The sequence below is a fragment of the Rhea pennata genome, chromosome 7, assembly GCF_028389875.1.
Source record: "Rhea pennata isolate bPtePen1 chromosome 7, bPtePen1.pri, whole genome shotgun sequence".
In the NCBI taxonomy this organism is placed as follows: domain Eukaryota; kingdom Metazoa; phylum Chordata; class Aves; order Rheiformes; family Rheidae; genus Rhea; species Rhea pennata.
The window spans coordinates 801391-824051 of NC_084669.1; the positions used below are offsets into that span (position 1 = coordinate 801391).

General features: G+C 38.3%; 1 protein-coding gene across 18 annotated transcripts in view; it reads right to left on the bottom strand.

Annotated features, from left to right (window-relative positions):
- JAKMIP3 (Janus kinase and microtubule interacting protein 3) overlaps nt 1-22661 on the bottom strand; it is a 47843-nt gene that overhangs the window by 24751 nt on the left and 431 nt on the right. For 5 of the 18 annotated variants that reach the window (XM_062579631.1, XM_062579635.1, XM_062579630.1 and 2 more), the window contains exons 2-3: nt 13954-14451; nt 72-191 (exon numbers count right to left, since the gene is read on the bottom strand). In XM_062579631.1, the coding sequence (XP_062435615.1) occupies nt 72-191; nt 13954-14451 (618 nt within the window). Of the gene's footprint in view, nt 1-71; nt 192-1838; nt 2055-13953; nt 14452-22661 lie in introns of all 18 variants that reach the window. The other 13 variants (XM_062579623.1, XM_062579620.1, XM_062579619.1 and 10 more) reach the window with 5 other exon arrangements.

Sequence of the window (22661 nt, forward strand, 5' to 3'; positions counted from 1 at the left end):
GTATTGGCAAGACATAGCTGCCAATAGCTTTCATAAGCAGTGAAAACCACGCGCCAGCCGCTGCTACTCACAAGCTCATTCCTTTCTTCCGACAGCAGCGCGTTCCGATCTTCCAGTTTCCTGATGATTGCGCTTAGCTCAGCAATTTTAAGTTGGAAACGCCGGGCATCTTTTTCATCCAACTGCTGTTCCTAAAACAAAGATCAACTGCAAATAACTGTTCATAAGCGTAAACAGAGTATCGACATTTTTCAAAATTCAAACTTTTTCTCATCCTAAATCCAAATACTTCAAAAGTATTATACAGAAGAATGTAATCTATGCCTTAGTGGAACTGATCCCTGAGAGCTGCAAGATGAGACCAACAGAAAGTTAAGAGTGAGAATGTAACAAAGTATGCAAATGCAGAAGTATGTATATGCAAATACAAAAATGTGAAACTTGGAATCACAAAAGAAAATATCCAAAATTAAGGCAATGTTTCCAATGTATGCCACTGTTGAACTGAGTGTTTCAGACACGTCACCCACTCTGAGGACTTTGTTATAAGAAAATGATATTCAAAATACCAAAGCACAAATGGGGAAAATCCATGCAATTATACCATTGCATAAGCTCCTCTTCCTTAAAATTGTGGCCCTTATTGAATTCTAAAGGGTCACTCACAAAGCAAATAAGGTAGCACTTCAATCTATCCGAGTGAAAATGTTTAAATTAAATTATAAATGAATAGAAATATAGATAGGCATGTTAGGCATGTTCATATTCTTCAGAATCAGAGAGAAATTATATGTATTTGTAAATGTGACAGACTTTATCCTTTTCTAGTACTTATTCTGATATTTAATAGCAGTTAAGTACAAATCAGAACAGGCAAATATCCATAGTCCAAGTCTAGTGGAGCTTTCAGAAGGTCTAGGATTCCTCATTCAACAGGTGCAGGAGAGGCTTTGAACGAAGAATAAAATAGATTGTTTTGCTTATATATACAACTTACACTTCTACTGAGAAAATTAAGACTTTTGCAAAAGAAATCTTGATGAGAATCAGCAATGAAGAAAATTTGCATATGTCTCAGACATATGAGGTTGATTAACTGAAATATTTTTAATATTAGCAAATTAAGGCAAAAGCAGAAATGTGGCATAGTTACATTAAAAAGCTACTGTGAGAGGGTGACTAAAATTCATGTTCTGGGTATTGCATTGTACAAAAGAAATAGCAGAGATTAGGTTAACAGGTATTTCATTCACTTGCTGGTTCACTGAAAGCAAGAGAACTTCACAGCATAAAAATATTAGCTAAGAGAGATGTGCTAGGAGGAATGCAGGACTTCAAAAGTGTTCATGCATTGATTACTCTACCTTTGCCGATTCCCTTTTGTTAACTGTTCTTGTACATCTACTTACAAAATATACTGTTAGTAGCTCTGAAAACCAGCACACATACATTACTTGGATAGAAAAGCATTTGCATCATTTGTTGGCAAAGTTTGTGTCAAACTATCAAATCAAGGCAGGCCAAAGAACTATGATACATTAAAAAAAACAAAGAGAAAAGAGAATTTCACCCTGCTACCAAAAACAAACAAAAGAAACCAAAAAACAAAACAACAAAAAAGCAAGAGCTCTCCCATAAAGAGGTCTGATTTTAAATCTTAAACGTTCGGCTAAGGAACCGGAGCAAGAAATCAGTGCCTCTCAGTTCTCCCCGTACGGCTATGGGAAAGCTGTTGCTCAAAGGTGCGCTCATCAAGATTTTGTCGTTTTGTGACTTTTGGGTCATTTTGCCATTCTGTTTGTTTGTTTGTTTAGGTGAAACCACGTGAAAGTGCTTACGGGGCTTCCCGAATGATCTGAAGCGTCTCCTGCACCACTTGCATAAGGAAGTTCCCGCTTGGGGCTGCTCAGATGCCGGTCAGACTCTTTGATCTGGGAAAGTTGTTCATCTAAAGCCTCCTTTTGGAGCTGAAGTCTCTGAGCATGCCCAGCTTGAGCCCCTAACTCTCTTTCCAGCACGTAGACTGCTCTGTCTTTAAATTTAATCTCCTCCATCTATAAGGAGAACAAAATAAAATCACACACGCGTGCATGTTACAATCCTTGTAGCAGCAGCTTGACAACAGAACAACCATATCACAACCAGTTTCACAGATCTGACACCCTTTAACATTGAATACCAACACCATTCTTTTGAAAATGAAATAAAATAAAATAGCAAAAAATATTTGAACCAAATTGCTTAACTAACTCGTGAATATTACTCCTCCTACGTTGAAGTGTTCAACCAATTTTAAATGCCATCAGGAATAAAATCCCCCTTTACAGCAGAAGTGTTTCATTAAAAAGATCAGGAAATAACCAATATTTTCCGTAACATTTCAGAATATCTTCTATTTTAATCTGAATGAACAACAAAATTTTAAAAATAAGAAATGAATATTCATATACTGGTTTGGATTGGTTTAGTCAAACTTTTAGTTATTGTGCAACATTTTGCTTGGACGTCACCTTTTTAAAATTTGAAAATATATTTAAAAGCAAAAAGTTAAAATTTTAACATCTTTTAAATTTTCAAAATACAGAAGAGATGTGAAATCTTTGATTTTTTTCCAAATGTCTTACACTTGGGTAATTTCTTTAATTATCCCCTTTCTAGGAGAGGTTTTGCTTTTGCAAAAGAAGCATTTTTAAACACACAGCTAAAAAACTGCCAGCTCTCTCCAGTTCTCTCCTTTCCATTTACCTAGAGCGTTCTGGCCGCGCCAGGGCACGGGCTGCGCTCCAGCTGTGGGAGCAGCTTAGAGATGGTTCTCTGGAAAGTAAAAAATCACATGCATCGCCTAAAACGCCTGCTGGTCCAGTTCCAGGCACCATGCCTACGCACTGTATACATAAGATCTTTGGCAATATTTCTGAAACTTTACACATTCAATTCAAGCAAGCAGGTTTTCAAACGCAGCTGCTTGAAATAAGCACATTTTGCTTTGTGACAACCGGCAGTAAGAACTGGCTTTTACGCTTTCTCTCCCTTTTCTAGGCAAAACCCAAGTGGTTGCAGTTTATTCTGACCCAGGCAGGGAGTCAAGAAATCACTTCCGTTGGGTGTTCCCTGCGGGGAGGCTCCTGCTCAGCGCTGCGCGACAGCCCGCGTGCGGGAGGCTGTGCCGCGGCGGCTCTGCTCCAGCCACGCGAGGGCTTCTCCGGCGTTAACCGAACTGCAATCGCTTCCACCGTGGAGCAATATCCTGCTTGGCCCCTATCTTTGCCACGAGGCAGCGCAGAAGAATACATGGATGGAAACCACCCTTTCTTTATTCAAGATTAGGCAAAAATTTTATTCTCGTAACGAAATGGAGCAAATCAAACCCATTTTGGATGGCATTTTATCGAAGGTGCTTCCCACAATTTAGCTTGAGGCAGGAGTCCACTAATTTGAACCCTCTTGATGTCTTTCTACTAAATACCCGAGGTAGAAATCTAAATGGATGTATAAATGAAAGAGTAACACATGTGAACGAATGATTATTTGTTTAAAATAAACAGGATATTGGGTAGTTCAACCTTATTTACACAAAAACAAAGACACAACACAACAGAGGCAACATCTTAAGAGAAACAAAGAAACTGGAGAAAATACAAAAAAAGAGTTATAGAGTGAATCAAACGAAGATATTTCGCAAAAATAAGGCTATTTGGAGCAGATATTGCTTCACGGCGGTAGCAATGTTAGGGAGACGCTAGAAAAAGGAACGACTTCCCGCTCACTGCGAGGCGTCTCAGTGTGCCCACACGTGCCCGGGAGGCAACCGTGCCCCCCGGCGTCACCGTTCCGCGGGGAAACACGGAGCCGCTCCAGGAGCGTGGCTCCACCTTCCCTGGGTTGGGATCGGATTGCTTTGGGTAACAGGAGCCCTTGGGACACCGTGTCGGTGAACACACGTGAGCAGAGCATCCAGCCATCGGGAGGCGAGTGCCTGGCCGGACGGTGTGGATATTCCCGCTTTGTTTTTAGCAGGCTGCCTCTGCCTGGAATGCATTTTAATGTGGAAGTGCTAATTAAAAAACAGCCAGTGAGCACAGCTAATAGCAATTACGCAAACAAAATTCACATTTCTTATTCCCTCCTTATGTTACCAGGAGAAATTCCGAGCGTGGTCTCATACTGGGTTGTTTTTAAGCACTATAGTTCTTTTAAATATATTATTTCTGTGACTGTAAAATCAACATCTAAGTTTCTACAGTTGAGAAATTTCTCCTTGTAACACTCAAGGGGCCTTTGCAGCACTACGGATCCCATAATAGCATGGCTATAGGCTGCAGAAATCTGCCTTTGAAGCTCATGTACGGTGGAAAAAAAAAAAACCAAAGCCTTTGCTAGACACAGGCTTTATCTGCAAATGAGAAAATCCTTTCCAGCTGGAGCCTGTTAGAGGACACAGGCATCTCCCCACGGCCCGGTGGCAGAGCTGGCAGCTGGCTCAGCCCTCGCCCTGCCAGGGGGGCTCAGTCACTCCGCGCTGCACCGAGAGCCGCAGGAAGGGGACGGGCCTCTCTCCTCGAGCTCGCGCGCGTGCATCCTTCCCCCCGAGGGACGGGACCCGTGCACGCGGCTGACGGCGGACGGCACTCAGGGGACGCCCCCGAGTGCAGCAGCTCTTACTTTCGGCTTCCTTCTGCTTTTTCCTAACGTTTCCCCTTGCTGTCCCAAACAAACCAATGCAACCGGCTCTTTGAATTGTGTCAGTCGTACGTGCCATTGAACAGGAACAGCCGACTAGTTTGAGTCACTCTTGCAGAGTATTTGGTTGGCAAAGAACTCAAACTAGTGGTCTGATAAGGCACCTTTACATAAACCAGTATGATTTATCTTTAACAAACAAATTGTGTGGTGCTATAAGCATTTAAGTATAGTTAGCAATTAACCAGTTAATATACATAGCTAACGATGCCAACTAGCTAACATACATAGGTACGCATTAACTAACTAGTTAATGTGACTAATTCAATGTGTTTTTACTCCTGCTAATATTCCTATACATCTAAGTCAGGCTGTCATGCAATGCTACAGCATCAAAACTGACATTGATCCCCTTCATTACACATGATGGAAACACAGCCGATATCATAGAGGAGCCGGCTCAGATTTCATTTTTTTTCCTGAGAAAAATTCTTCCTACTTCTGTACAGAAAAAAAAAAATACAAAGTATTAACACCTCTCCTTCTGTGTAATTATTTGGTAAGTCCTTCTCTGTAGGATACACATGCAATAAAAATATGAAAAACAAGAATGTACTAATGGGGCAGCACAAACAGCAACCTCCCCTTTACTGCCTCGTCATCACACAAGTGCTCAGCGGACAGAGCTGCAGCGGCTGATGTACCATGCACGAAAACACAGATCTGCGACAGATCTCCAGCTCCATCTCACAGTGACAGCCTGGGCTACATGTCGCCCCCAAACAACAGTGTCCAGCCTGTGGGGTCCCAGGAAGGGAGAGACACGAGGGGACCATCCCATTAATAGAGGAGCTGAGAGCCCACCCTGGGGAAGCAGGAGAGTTCAGCCCTCTTGTTCCTCTCGGAGCCAGCCCCAATCTAGGCCTTGCTTTTTCCCTTCAGTTGTGTCCTTACTGACTTATTACTGGATGAAGCACTGATGTAAGCAAGAAAGCAAAAATTACAGAAGTAAAACCAATTTGAAAAGCCATTCTCCTGATTTGGATATTCATACTTCACTTTTACTGCTTTCCTACAAAACCAACACTTTATTATGTTTTGTGCTCCTGAGATTTCAGGATGAAGCATTTCCCACGTGTCCTACAAGGCTATTAGAGCTCTGCCTGAGGGAGGCTCCACTGACTTTCATGTGTGGGTCTCTTCACCTTGGACCTGTATGCTTTCTCACTTCTTTCCATCTGAGTGGACTTCCCTTGCTATTACTCGTACAGATCTTAGACTGTATATTGGAAATAGAGAGGATTCAGTCTAGATATAAAGAAAAATGTTTCCCCATGAAGACAGTCAAGTGTTGGGACAAGGGTCCAAAGATGTAGGATTTCTGTCCTTGGAAGTTTCCAAGACACGGCTAGACAAAGCCCTGAGCGACCCCATCTAAATTAGGTGCTGGCCATGGTTTGAGCACACAGAAGGACCAGCAACCTCCCAAGGTGCCTTCCCGCTGGAATGATTATAGCTTCCTTACTGCCCTTTCATGGAAAGGAGATCTCCCTGCCCACCTATCCAGTGCCCCCAGACGCTAACCCCCAGGAGCTCTGGCAGACCTGCTCACAGAGTCTGGTCTTGCTGACACTCCCTTGCTACGGAAGTGCACATTGATTCAAGCCAACAAACGCAACAACTTTTGCACTGAGTCAGAAAACAACCTGCCTTTATTTCGTCTGCCGCAGACCCACTGAAAACACAGCAGTGCGTTTCCCTGCCTCCGTTCCTTAGCCCTGCTGAATATTCTCTACGTCCTCTCCATCTCACATAGGACCTCAGCTCTTACACACAGACATTTTCTCTCTCTCTCCCATGAAACCAGCCTGCTTTTTCCGTGGCTGGTTCCACAGTTAAATTACACCAATGTGATGCCAGGGAGATCCCTTCCTCCCACTCCTCTCCACTGGCTAAGCTACCTAACTGGGTGGCTTCACATTACAGAAGTGCCAAGAAGCTATGTTTGGCTTTCCAAGCAATTCCAGAAATACAGAAGCCTGAAACCCAAGGTATTGGGTATTGTGGTATTGTGCGCTGCAACACAACAATAACACACTGTCACAGAAGAGAGCAGACTTCTTGCTTTGGATTGCAAAGGGTCCTCCATATGTTCCTTCTACTGTTCTTTCCCATTTGCAGAAAAATGTTCTTAAGAATGCAAGACAAAAAAGGAGCAATGCAAAACCAGTAGGTTTATTGACTCTATAAAATGTAGGGACAATATTGTATATTTTTTAATGTACAAAACCATCCCACAGTAGCTTTGTGTTAGTTGGAATAAGAAATGCATTTGTGTAAATGAAGTTCAAACTACAAATGATGAAAAAAATCCATATTTGCAAGGAAGAATTATTCATACCAAGATGTCAAGACATCTTGAATAATTTGTTTAGATTTCACCACAGGATGACTTTCAAGATACCTTTATAATTCTGAATATGGTAATTTTTTCACTGGGGTGTAAGGGAATAAAAAAGGAAAAGATAAAAACTAAGTCAGTCACCACTAAAAAGGACATTTAAAAAGCCAGCCTCCTACACATTTCATCTGATACTGTGCTTTAACTCCCACATCTTCAATGATTTACCACTGCCTAACAGCAAGAAATGCAGCCATACAGTTTCAGAAGGATATTGAAAAGATTTATATTTTCTTTGTCTGTGCTAATGGATTACTATAAGGAAGCCATCTGGAATCCCGCGTGGTCTTACTTTAGGTATTAGACTAGTTTGTTAAACCTTTCAGTAGTCACTGTCAACTAAAGTTTATCTTAAACTGAAAATAATTTCCAATCTCTAATAAATCTGATTTCAGCAATCTTTCTGATTTTTGATTTGTTCCCTTGCAAAAGAAACAGGAGAAAGGGAGGTCCCAGTTGCCCTGCTGTCTGGCACTTCTCATTTCTGACCAGTCTACATTTCTGTAAAATGTAAATGTTCTTCCATCACACCATTGAATTTTAGCCCACATTATGCAAAACTCTAGGCCAATTACTCCATTAAACCATTTTCATGACTAAAAGTCTGTTTATCCCTTGACATGCATAGAATAATTAACATAGGACATGTTATTAGTGGGAAACCATAAGACTGTAACTAAATACATTTGTGTAGTATTTTAAGCTGTTTTTAAATGCACAAATTTAAAAAGAGTTTATTAAAATTAGAAATTCTTTAAAAAGGAGGTTGTTAACATACCTGCTGTTATAATTTGCAATGTGACTTTCATCTTTTACATTAATATTTCTTAAGCTTCTGAGCCAGAGATAGCTTAACTTGGTTAGCTGTACTTCTCTGGAGAGCATCAAATTCAGACTTTACAGACACAAACAGTGCAAACCATACGTGCAAACAGAAAAGACAAGACATCTTAAATTAAGAAACTACAATTTTCACTCCGGATTTAACAGGCTATTGTGACTATTCCCTCTCAGTGCTTTCCTTTCATTAAATGTAGGAAACATCCTTACAACATTTTTCAAAAGGACTGACAGCAGCCATAAAGGAAAATTTGCAGGGAAGAGTCTAACACGTGAACAGCAACACAACCTACAAGTGTGAACAGAGATCAAACACTATGTCATGATGATTAAAATAACTTTAAATTATGCTGTGTCTAGTAGAAAAGACAAGACTCTGAGTGAAGGTTTCTAATTATAGATGTGAAATCTGTATCTTACTATTGTTCATATCAGATATTACAAGTAAATAGCCAATTACAAGTAGCCAATAATAATAATAACTGTCCTCTGTACATTTTTGCCCTCCACCAGATAATTTCTCCTTGTTTCCTCATAATCAGTATTTTCCCAAGAATTGTAATTCCATTTTTTGACCTTTAATACTGAGGTATCCTCGTTCCTAAAGTTGGATTTGATCTCGGTCATAAAACAAAAATTATTTGGTGGTTAAATTTACAGATAATACAATCCATTCCTAAAGCTACTGAATTTGGTTCCAAAAGCCTAACTGTGCCAGTCCAGCCACAGGAGTCACCATAAAAAAACTATTACTTGCAGCATGATGAGTTGATGAAAAAACATCCAGTACAGTTTGTGGCTGAACATTAGAAATATTTAGTTGTACCTAATCACATTGGCACAGATACCTTCTTTGTGTGTATATACATCACCACCCAGAATTACAATTCATGTTCACATACCCAGATTCACTTAAATACTGAGTATTGTTTCAGAACAGTGTGGGATTCAGTCTGAGCTCAGCATTTAACCCGGTGAATGTTATGTTTGCATTAATACACCCACTGTAAACATCCACCAGGTCTCTAACACTAATGGTAACTACAAGTTAGGGTTGGTATGAACTCCAGTCATAACTCTGGATTGCAATATAGGCATGATTCTTCCCTGAAAAGGTAGCAAATAAAAGTGGACCAAAGTTACAGAGCGTAGTACGTCAGCCTGGGGAAGAAACTGCAGAAGATGCTCTGCAGCTTGGGTTTGGGAGTTGGTCATGACATCTTCTGGACATAATGTGCTATGAATCCATTTTCTTTGATTATTTCAGTAGGTGGCCAGGAAAGGCTCCCTAAATAAAATACCTTATAGTGAAGAGAAGACACATTTTAGGTCTGACTCATATCTCATATCTCTATAAGCCAGTAAAAAATAATTTGTCATATGCTACTATATATATATATAAAAAAAAAACTATTCCAAATAGGACAGCAAAATATCTTACAAATTGTATTCCAAAACTGGTGTCTTTCCTGCTGATAGATGGCACAGGGTATTAGTATGGGATCTACTTAGACGTGCCCAAGCACAAGACATAAAATACAACTTTTTGACTCGTTGTGATATGAAATGCCTGTTAAGTCCATTCTGCAGAATAATTTGAATATAGGCTTTTGCAGAATTCATTCTTGCTTTCCTGCAGTTTTCCCAGAACTGGAGGACGCTTGGCTCTACTGAATGGGATTAGTCTAAAGCCATTGGTATCAACATGGAATAGCTATTTCTGTCACTTGGTATATAAAAACTAGGAAAAATAGCTAGAATTCTTCTCCTTTCAATATTGACTATAGTAAATAAAGAGATTACACCTTGTTAGCTGTTACAGTCTGAGTGCCTATGGTACATAATCACCACCTGCAATTATTATACTTTTACTGTAAGTATTGACACAATATTTGCTGTGTGCATACGGCCCATTGTAAAAATGCCTTGGCAGGAGAATATAAATAAAGTGGTCACATTTGAAAGTCTCTTTTTGACCACAGACACATTTTGGATTTAGTTTCACTGCTGGAGATGGACTACACCACTCATCCAGGCACAGCTGGTTTGATTGGTGGCAGTGTGTCTATACGAGAGCAGGGCTCTCCTCTCATCTGCAAGAGGGCAAAGATGCAGGGATTTTCCTTAGAAATGGGACAAGGACTAAGTTCATCCAGTAATGCTGGATCAACAATCTAACTTTGTTGTAGTAAGTCAACAAAATGGAAAAGTTGGTTACTTTGAAAGTCTGAACATATACATCCTGCATCCCACTTGGCAAAATCTGGCAAAAGCTGGGAAGACCACTTGGCCTGAAGTTAAGCAGATGCTGCAATTGCTCTATTAGTCATGACCAAAACAAACTCCTATTCACTTGAGGTAAATTCGCACGGCTATAGATCTCCTTTTCCCATATTGCTACATCTCTCTATCATATCTTTTACTTTAAAGATCATCTAACACTTTTTTGAAGATCTAATATGAGACACCAATAACTTTATTTCTGCCTGTCCAATAAAGCAAAAAAATAGTTTCAGTTTGAAAGAAAGATAATGGAACAACATAAAATTACTTTTTTAAAAAAATTCTACCTGACTATGTGAAGAAGTGAATACAAAAATTAAAAAATTGAATTAAAAATTAACTTTGCCTATCAGAAATAAATAACTTCCAAAGATTATTTTATCTTAAATAGCTTAATATCATTGCGAAACTAAACATGACCCGTGTTAGAGTACAACTTATCTTTCTCCATTCTGACTAAAAAAAAGCAGTATTTTTCAAAAGGCAAAATAATAATAATTTGCTGGAAGGTTGCTAAAATGACTACACAATGCATTGTACGTGAATCACAGAGCTTTTAAAATCCTGATGCAATTCCATTAACAATTCAGAACTGGATGTCTGCCATGGACTTTACATAAACATGTAATCCCCAAATGTGGACTAGAGGTAATGCACCACAGAATATATACATATACATACATGGGGTTATGGCTCTCCATTTGTACAGAACTAGCTCAAAAAACCACTGTACTGACATCAGACAAACTCACCAATTGCACTTAGAGTAACCTGTAGGACAAACAGCAGCACTGGAAGGTAAAATCAGTCCTTGTGCAACCTTCTGATTTTTCCACCCTACCAGACAGAAGACAATCAAGAGATCTTCAAACTGACATTGATCTGAGCTGGGGGGTCCACGTAGCCAAAGTCTGACAGAGGCAACATCCATCTGGGATGCAACAGCTCAGACTGGAGCTGTTTCACATTCCTCTGATGAGAGCCAGTGAACATACCTTATGTATGACCCATATCTCAAAAAGGGGCAAAAGCACTGATTTTCAGTAATAGTTAAGTGTTTGGAGAATTGCATAGAGAATTTAGCTTTTATCTTACGCTGTGGCCTCAGCCTTTCCCCTCAAAACCTCAGGGCCCTTCCCTACAAGGTGCCAGCAGCCAACAAACACCCACTGAAAACAGTTAAGTCAATGGAACTGAGAGTGCTTAAAGCAACTCAGGAAGCACTCTGGACCTAGTAAAATGATGGTATCATGTTATTTAATTAGGAAGCACTCTGGACCTAGTAAAATGATGGCATCATGTTATTTAATTAATACAGTCAGATAATCTGATTCTTGCAACCAGAAATAAAAAAAAGTTTGATTTTCAAAGGCAATTCAGGAAACATAACAATAAACCACTCTATTCCTTACAACTGTGAAGATATTTGTTTTATATCTCCTACATTAGAGGCCATTCACATGGACTTTTCATGTAAGGCAGTAAGTTTATTTAGGATGTATATTAGCCATCCCCTCATTCTGATGTATTAAATTAATGCCTCTAGTAATATAAGAAAAGTACTTACACTGCAGCATATTTGAGCAGTATTGATAGATCAGTTGGTTATAAGTTATTTTAATATCCTCTTCATAAAAATAAAATAATCTATGAGAGGATAAAAGCTTAATAACCTGAGGCTTGAAAGAACAGGTTCTTAAACTGTACAATGATGTTTAGCACTATTAGTACGAACACTCACATCTGCAACAAGGTAGCTGCACTTCAAATGTAAATTTTAAAGAAATTCCAATTTAATTGTATATTGACTTTTAAAAACATGACCATCAGGATCATTTTCATCTGTCCTTCTGAAGAACATAGAAGAGAAGCCAGCCATGAGTACCTAGTTGTAAGGTCAAGGAGGAACAAATGGAGAGAAAACAGAGGGGAAGGGGTTGTGAGTACTGCATGTTGATGTGTGTGCTGGTAAGGCACTGTTTTCCATTTGTGTGGCCAGCCACGAGTTGTGTGTGTGTGTGTGTGTGCACATGTGTATACATATAGATACGCTGCGTGCGTGTGTGTACGGCTGCGGAGAATACACGCTCAGCCTTACCGCTGGCTGAGCCTGGGACACGGAGCCACAGCAGCCTCAGGTCTATGGTGTTATGTCTCCGTCGAGCTGGGGACAATAATGCACTCATTTGTCATTAGCAAACCCAAGCACTATCGTAACGATACAAACAAATACAAATAACAAATATGTATGCTTTGAAAGAAGAATGATGCACTTTAGAGGCGCTAAATGACGTGAGCTCTTCCGGCCTTCTTATTGCCTTTAGTGAACACCAAAGGCTCACCACTGTGGAGCACCTTGGCAAGTATGCACAATAAGTGTCTTTCTCATGTTGGAGTAATCTGAAATTCACGGCTCGTGGATGTTAAGCTGGCTCATAGAAGTTAATCTGGCTCTGCAGTCTGAATGTGTAGGTCAAACGGTTATGGATAATGTAATATTCACTTACAAGGGAATGTTTGTGTTTATACGTCCTGACAGTAGGAGCATCACGTATGTGTAGCAAAGCCTCAGAAGTTATTTATACCTTACAGAACACAAAATGACAACTAAGTTCTCCTGCTGCTCCTACTGTGTGATGACAATATTCCTAAATAGATTTACACTTTTCCCTTTTATTAAAACTATATTATTAACTGTGCTTTATTTTGCAAACAAATTTGAAGATTCTTTATTTCCAAAGAAAAGGAACATCTATAGAAAATGTTCCTATCATGTCACCTGCGTTATGCATTTTGCAGTGGTAACAGCTAAAGTCATAGTCATTTGACTTTTGCAGCCATATCTGCTACACATCGGAAGTTAGCATTACTTGGGTTTTTACTGAGGTTGGGCTGGTTTTAGCTCTTTTGCCTATGCCAATTTTAGGAATGTTAAGGAGGTTGCACATGCTGGAGGAAAGATACATACCCTAACAACCCAAACTTAACCCTCTTAAATAGCTTGTTTGCATATGATCAGATTTAGGGTTAATATTTCGACTTTCACAAATACTGTGAAGGGAGAAAAGTTTATAATATTTAACAGAACCTGTGGATTTAAGAAATCTACTTGGATCTGCAGTGTGTATTCATGAAGAGAATTTTTCACAAATATTTTTTCCTTTAATTTGCTGACTGTCCATTCTGTAGCCCCTATAGATAGTTATATCTCTGCCCAAATTTGAGAACAAGTGTGAATTTAGCTGGTATTAGAATTTCAGTGTGTTGTTCCCATGCAGGTCTTCATGAGACTCACAGATTCTGCTAGTATGAAGCAGCTTATTAAAATATATCCTGCAGAACATGAAAGCACATCTCAGGGCCAGAAAGCACAACTGTTTTGCAGCATTCCCCTAACTCACCCAGTAAAACAAGGTTTGTTCCTAGTATTTGAAAAAGATGAACAATCTCAGCAAGTGCTGACAGGGGGAGGTAGGGAGAGGGGAGCCATATAAAACACTCTGCCAGCTCAAAAAAAGAAAAAAAGACATTTTTAACTTTACTACCAGTAAAAGGGAAACTAATTTGAAGCAAGCTCCTAAAGTCTGGACATCTATCCTCACGCATTCATCTGAGTCCACCTTTGGAGGTTTAACTCCTGCAGTAGGATAAGCATTAGGAAAAACACAGATACAGACAACAACACATACCAGTCTACGAATTTCTCTTTCACACTCTCTCTTAATTCTGCTGATTTCCTCTTGATGCAGGTGATACACACTCCTTATCTCCGCAGCTTTAATTTTGTCAGCTTGGATTACCATAGTTAACGCTTCTTCCACTTGCTTCTTAGCCCCTTTAAGCTCTGAAATTTCTTGCTGCATTTTTATTTTCTCAACTTCAAATCCTTTCTTGGCCTCCTCTTTCGCCTCTGTGAGAAGCACTGTTTTAACTTTGTCGGGAGCCCCATCTCGTACCGCATTCAGAAGGGACTGTAGTCTCTGGATTTCATTATCTTTAATTTTTATTACTCTAAGCAGTTCAGCTTCATGCTGTCTCAGAAGTGCTTCCCGAACAGCCTGGAGCTCCTTCATTTTTTCTTCATGAAGTTTGACTTTAAGCTCTGTTACCACTACTGTACTTTTATGCTGTTCGTGTTCTTTGATCTGCTTAACTTCCTGGTTTTTCTCTCTTTCCAACTTGCTGACCTATAAAGCAAAATCAAAAAAGTACAGTGTATTTATCAACAAAGTGATTAATACTAATTACAATAGTATCTAAAATTGTTAGTGTGAGCCACCTTATAATATTCGAATTTAACATTATATGTCTGTGCCTCAGTGTGAAAGCAGTGAATTAGGATTACTACACATATAATTAGACATTTAGCCTTTTGTTAAGGCTTTATAATCAAATGCATGTGAGCATTCAGGGAACATATGATCCATTTCACTTTTATATTTAAGTGATTGCTGCATAATGGCAGGCATGAGAAAGAGTATTTGCAGCACGTATTTGCAGTTCCAAAACCCTGCTAACCCAAATTGCTGATCACTTGAGTAACAGCTTCACGTGCTGAAATCCAGGTTCAGTCCCAGTTCAGTAAGAGTTAAAAAGAGTCAGTCTGCTAAGTGGTTAAACACATTACATTTTAATGAGACCTCATCAGACTGATTTGGTCAAATTGACATGTGTTTTAAAAAATCAAAATGATTTGAGCAGAATTTCATCTTGGAAAATAAAATGATATTTTTAGATGTCCTACTTTCACATTTTGATTTTTTGTTTAGTCATAATCCTAACAACTACATTAATTTTTCATTTAGATTCAGCTAACGAGATCTTTCTTCTTTTGTTAAGTTCATCCTTCTAGTCAGTCAGTCTAAAATTACAGGAAATCTATGGGGGCCTGAGAAACCAAAGCATGAATTAGAATTCTTTTCTACAAAAATTTCATTCATAATTCCATTGCATAAAAGTCAATAAATAAAGAAATAAAAAATAAGCATTTTATTTTCATCAAAATATTTCAGAGGAGTTTTCCATTCAGAAGTTCTTGAAATACTAGATTTTTATTCAGCTTCAGAATCAAACTAAACTCTGAAATTCCCTGTGAAAACAACTTCTGCCTTCTAACATGTTAGTTGTGATCTCTCAGCATAATTCGCTAAAGACCCCAAAGCAACTCTGCAACATCTAAAAGAACCATTCTTTTCCTAAACACTTAGACGTGTCTCTAGCAAACCTTTCCACTGATTTCCTCTATGTTTTACTGAAAACAAAGAAAAAAAATGCAATGGTTTCTATGGTAACTTCTAAATTGTCTCCGAATCAGTAAATGTAGAAGATGTGACTAGCAACAGAGGAGCTGAACTTGAATGACACAGAAGCTGTTTTTCTCTTATCTTCTCTACCAGGTGATATGAGGAACTGTGTACTTGTAGGTTTATCCCAGATTCTTATTAAATCTAACGAAGAAGGATTCCTACAGTTTTGCCTCAGACCGATTTTGCAGTGTAAATTTATGATCGGTACAATCATCCGGTCTGGGAAGCTCCTATTTAAGTAGGAACTTGGAATCTGATGGAAAGGAAATGAATCTCAGTCCCAGATGAAGCCATAAAGACAGTCCAACATCCACTAAGGTTACACGGTCTATGGTTTCCCTGGCCCAGTAATCCTCTTAGATGGTTGGCTTGAAGGATTTTAGAAGGGCATTTCTTCTCCTCATCCACACAGTATATTTAAATGAAAATGGAGCAGAAAACAATATACTAAATTGGTTATTAAATAGGGTAAGAAGCATCAGAAAATTTTAAATGACAGCAGATTTGACTGATCAATGAGAGGTTCCTCTTAGCAAACTGCTGCAGAAATAGTAATAAAAAGTTCTCCTAAGAGGACCTTGATCCCTGTAGGCTCTATGAGCTTGGCTGAGCAGCTATCAAAAGGTCACAGCTTACTACAAGGAGGTTTCTGTCTGGAAAAACCTACTGTTCAAAGTTGGATTTAAAGACGACTACAGTCAGTTAAAATAATTCATTTTTTTCAATGGGATTTGAAACTGGGTCTAAATGGGCAAAAAAAAGCAGTGAGCCACAGGGCACTCACAAACTTGCATCTCTAGCAAGAAAGATCATCTGATTTCCAGCATTTAACTGAAGTTACTGTGTCACTCTCCCACAGCAACAGAAACTTGGAAAAAGAAAAAAAAAAAAAAAAAGAAAAGGTTAATTTATGAACCTGACTTGAGTGTATTGATTAATAATGACTGAGTTAAAAAAAAATAAATTCAAACAATAGAAGTAAGTAGAACTATATTGCTAAAATTATTTTTATTGTAAAATCTCATCCAATACTTCCAAATTAATGCTGAATTACTATTTTTTATCTGTATATTGAACAGCCATATATATTACATGAGTTTGTTATGACACATTAAATAGTAAAATGGCTCACTTCATTGAATATAAAAGTTAAATGAGAGGGCTCTAAAACTAAATAAGATCTTGCTCTTTGAGAATGGCTATCAAATGAGTCTAAAGATTATTGCCTATGCTCTAGACAAATGCTTTCTTTCAGAGACAGATTTTAGTTTGACAAAGTTGCTATTGAGATGAAAGAATGGAGATAGAAGTGCATTAAAGAAGCTAAACATTGGTGAAATAAAAGTTAAGAAATCATACCATATTAGCAACCTGCTTAAACCCTTTTTCCCCAGAAGTTGTGTATTTTTCTAGCAATACTCTCACTGTCAGTTACTGTGAATGCTGTAGAAAAAGGCTTGTGAAATATTTATCATTTTAATTTACAGTGTATTCACTCTTTACTGCATCCACAAATAGCACCTTGAAAAAAAATTACTTTTTTCACACATTTCAATGCCTGCTAACAACAAAGCTTACCTCATCTTGACTGTTATCTGCTTAAATAATCCTATAGTTTCAGGATAGTTTTATCCCAAACCCAATGAGAGCATGCTATCAGCTTTTCAGATGTTCAAACATAAAAGGAAAAAATTTTAGACAAATATTATGGCTTAAGCGATTGCTCTTTGGGACAGTTAATCAGTCAGCACACAAGGGCAGAAATTTCCAATTTAGGTGAAGTTTGAAATAGCGGTCCTGCACAAAAGGCTTCAGACCGTTCGCTCCACACAAGTCCCCATGGATGTGCTGAACAGAGGGACAGCTAGACACAAAGAAGGGGAGGTCACAAGGCTTTTTTTGGTTGATTTTTTTTTTTTTTTTATTTTTTAACAAGTGGCTTCAAAGCAGTAGCAAGTTCAAATGGGTTGCAGTTACTCTTCTAAAAATACTAACTGATTTGTGATTTGTTGCCTTAAAAGGCTGCAGGAACACAGTCTAAATTAAGACCAGTTATTTGGTTCTGTTCTGGGAAAAGGGTGGGAAAACAGAGCTATTTGATAACAAATATCAAATATCTGTGTACAAAATAAATGTAAAGATAAATTTAAGTCTTCAGAGTCAAAAGGCTGTACATTCAGTCTAATAATCTTTTTGCTGGCAGATAACAGAAAGATATTAATTTCCAGTAAAAGAGTGGAAAGAGGCCTCACACGGAGAAAATCAAACTAGCTTCAAATAAAATAGATCAGATACCAAATGCTCGGTTTTTGGGGACTGGCTGCACCACACCGAAGAGCAACTCGGGCCAATTAACCTGGCTTTATCCCAAGGACTTGCTAGATTATTCAAGGATGAACTTGTGTGGTGCCACAGCCAGATTGCTTCTGGTACTGTGGCCTTCAACTGCATCTGGCTGCAGGCTGCGTGTAGGTAACACTCCTCCTCCACGCGGCAAAGCACTTCTGATCGTGCACACTCTACCTAGCCTACATGTAGGAGAAGCAAGCCAAGCACAAATGATCAGCACAGTGTTACCTGCTCAACGCGGTGCTCAGCAGATGCAAATCAAAAGAAATTCGGGGTTACGTATGAGTGCATTGGTAAACAGTTCAGACTCCAGGAGGAAACCTCGAATCACCTACCCACCATCCCAGGCTGCCTCCCTGCCATACATGTGGCTTCTTTCCTACCTACAAATGGTTTCTAAGTATTAGCATCTGTAGGACGACTAAGAAAGCTTGGTTAATTGTTTTCATTGACTTACTGTACACTGAGAAGCCACTTCCTGGGAAGTCATTGGGAAATCGTAATAGTTTTCTGATAACCCCATGTTCACAATGGTAGAAGTTCATCAGTGCAAGCTACACAAATGTACAAATAAAACATTATCTGGGTAACAGCAGAACACTGATAACAACATCTTTTCAAAGGCTCATTTTCTTCAGTTACATTTTGAATGCTGAGATATCCTCAGGGAAAAAAAAAAGTTGTTGTATGCAATCTCTCTCCATTAATAGTCTTTTCTCAGTTTTCTCAATTTCAGCTGAACAAATCTTTTGTAAAATCAAAGCAAATACACTTCCAGATTTTTTAGCAGATTCTCACCATATTTCACAGCTTATATTTCATCAACTTTTTTCACTTTCCAAAATGCAAATGCTTCTATTTTCACATGTAGTGATAAGTTCAATGACTTGCATAGCAAATATGTATCATACCAAAGTTCAGTGATATCAATAAAACATTAAAGATTCATTTCACATAAAGAATGCCATTCTCATTACAGTTAAAGATTTGCTTTGCACTGAGCTTAAAAAGTGAAAAAGATATATGATAAAACTGTATTTTTTCCTACCAACTACCCCTTTCTTTTGATTTGCATCTGCTGGGCACCACATTGAGCAGGTACCACTGTGCTGATCATTTGTGCTTGGCTTGCCTCTCCTACGTCGAGGCAGGTTTGTGCAGTTTATCCTGGCATTCAGTGACTAACCTGGGTGTTCTGCACTATTCAGGTCTTGTTACCAGTGAGTGCTAAAACTCTAATATTCATTTACATGCTAAAAGTCACATCCGTTTGAGAGTACTGAAATTTGAAATGATAAGCAATGTTCCTGACAGGAAAGGGAATTCTTCATTAAACAGAGGATTAGGACAGGATCCAAACCCCACTGAAGTCTATCGAGAGCATCTGAACAGGCTTTGGATGGAAGGGATTCATTCTTTGTGATGACTTGTTAACCTACTGCAAGCCTTTGTACACTCAGTTCTGTCTCCATACAGGTCGATGAGATGTACTGTTTAAAAATTAGCTTTAAGACATCAAAAAGGAATTTCAAAGAGATCATTTCTAGAGAAACCCATTGAAAGCTTGTTTTAAATGGTTTTCAGGAGGTCTCATAACACATTCCAGTCTTGCAAAGGAGCCACGCTGGAGTGAAGGTCCATGTTGGTCCACAGAGCCTGTTCAAGTGAATTGAAATTACTGTACTGACAAACATTTATGAATGCTGGTCAAAGTGTCCAGTGTGTAAAGATGACGGTGGACATAGGACATATATGTCCATGCTCTCCTGTCACGTTTGAAAAATGGATGTTAAGAGAAACAGAAAATGTTTGTGCTATGGGAAAAGGGAGGAAAGAGAACTACATACCTGCTTGCCTTCACTGAGCCATGGGCAGGGAGTGCCCACTCTTTTGCTCTATCTTTTCTGCCCTATAATGTTTGATAGAACAGTCTGTGTACATCCCTAAATACTGAAATTAAGAAATAGATATTCTGCTACATCATAATTAATTATGGAAGTGTTCATTGGAAAAAATACGCTCAATTCAATTTGCTTTAGTAAAAATGCATTTTTCTTCCTTGGTTGACATAATAAGGTTTCCTTACTAATAATAAGTCTAAGCTTGTCTCACAAGTGAGAACACTCTAAAGATTACAGACCCAAACAGTGCAAATGTAAAGAAAAGAACCTGTGATATTACAGACAACTTAGAGAAGTCTTCTAAGCAGTAAGTAATTTGTGAAAATAAGAAAAAGAGCTCTGATAAATTTGTAGAAAAGACCTTTCTTTTGCTAGAGATAAACATACATGGAAATATCTGCATATTTAGAAAAATAGAAAGAAAAATATAATGCTGTCATTTTGCAAGTAATTGATAATAAGGATAATAGTCTAAGCACCACTGTTGAGTTTAACACCTTATATTTTGTTTTAATAATTAAAAAACAATCCTTTGCAATTTCATAGACTCTTTAATATGCCAAATTTAGTGCCTTAAAAACATCAGTTAATGCAATATAAATATTATAAATTCACACACAAAAAAGCAAGTGTACTTTAATATCCAAACACTACATCAAGCATATGAGGTAGCCATTGGTATTTTATGAAAAACATTACCCAGTGGTCTGACAGGGATATATCCTACAGATATGGTCATGCTGCATTTAATGATCTACACAGCTCATTCCTATCAACCTCATCATCTCTGTTTTATTCCAAACAGGGTGTATGATCACCACAGATGCCTCCTGGCAGCTGAACACCAGGAAGGCCGCTGGGTTGCAGCCATGAGGGAAAAAACTTGTTCTCAGTGTGCCTGGCTCGAGTTCAAAACCAGCCAGTTCTTCCTCCTTGCCCTTTGCCTGGCAGAACCACACCAGAAGGAAGACTAAGTCTTGAAAAAGGATGAACAAACCAGGAAACTTGCAGAAAGGAATCTGAACTTAGACCAAAACTAGGAAGAGTTTCTTTTCAGTTCTCAGGGTAACTGCTTAGAAGCAGACTATTGTTTAAAACAACATGCACTCATAATTAGCCAGCATCTGACGGAGTAAGCCAAAGTCCTTACTTTAGTTTTCAGCTGCATATTTGCAGATGTACCATACTCCAGAAAGAATACATGACAGCCAGATACCCAAGCCATTACTTTGGCACTCAGGTACACAGACCCGAACTCTGCTGTGTGAACACGTGTATGTGGGACACAAGATCTTCCACGCAAGCTTCTGTGAATGCCAAAATAACTGCATTTCATCAGATGCTTTTTCAGTAACGAATTATGCATTAAGAATTACTAACAGCATCTGACCACAGAAGGGGCAAAAGATATTTCAGTTTAAAACCAGTTTAAAATCATGAAAACAAGAGAAGCCATGATTAGAAGCATTATATCAAAAAGGACAGGGTGGGGAGAACAGAAAATCAGTACTCAATCTTAATATTGTACCCTGTGCATCACAACATGTTTCTAAAACATTTTTTTTTAAGAAAAACAATGTATACCCTTGGGAAGCTTCTTTGAAAATGAGATTTATAGTCTACAATGCCAAATAATGATGCAAATTTATGGTAAAATGTAGAATATAATTTTATCCTTGTCACAATAATGCATGTCTGTATTAGCACTTTTGAACAAAAGATCCCAAAGTTCATCAGTGTGAAATAATTCGGAGAATTAGGGAAAAGCAATAAATTTGTCACGCCCTCACTGCGAAATGGGCTGAAGGCTACTTCCACAAGCTCTTAAAATCCAGGCTCATACTGCATAGGCTGACTCTCACAAAGGCTTAGAGTGAAATGGTAGCTGCTTAAACTTTGGCAATCACAGAAGGAGACTGAAAGTAGACCTGCTGTCCATGAAGGATTTTGAGCCCAAAAAAACCCAAATAAAATTAATGTAAACATGACAGAGTTGAATAAGCAAAGAGAATTTCTGAATAACACAAAACTATCTTCAAGGAGAATGTAAAAAAGTGTAAATATTTAGTGAAAAAAGTCCTAGTGAGAGAAATGAAATACAAACAGCTTTCAGCCTACTGCTATGATTATGCCATCTATTTTGGACAGATGTTTATTTTTACAGATCTTTTTCTGACATTTAGTTATGTAATTTTTCGACTTAGTTTGCAACTTTAAATTTTTACCTTTAAATGTGCAATTCTGACAATTTAATTTTCCCATCTAAAGCTGAACCTCCGAAGCACCATCATTTTCAGAGCTAAGGAATCTTTTTTCTCATATTCATTTTAAATACAAATAAAATAATTTTTAAGATAAGAAATAAAGGAGTTACCTTTTGTTTCATAAATAATGTTTGTTCCAGTTACTGAAGTATATGCACTCTGAAAATTGATTTTTAACGTCCTTTGCAAGTCAGCTGTGTGTGGTGCAAAATGCATTTACAAGCTCTAATTAGTTTATCAGTGCCTTCCTAAAGATTCAAAGTTTTCTATATCTCAACACAAAGATAGTTAATTCCAGATTTCAGTAGAAATTTCAGTCAAGTTAGACTAAAGCTACTGGAATAGAAACTGGCATTCCCACTTGCACGATATGCTTTTCTGGGCAGATTTATGGCACACCCTTCTTTTCTGGTAGAACTGTTTCTTCTAGTGCTTGGGGTCTGCTGCTGAATCAGCTGCTTCTGCCACCACAGAGGTCAGCTGGGAGAGCTATTAGATAATACAGCGAGAAGGAAAGCATGGAAAAGTATCTTGCAGAAATAACTTCTTAATGAAAGTATTCCATATTACATTCTGT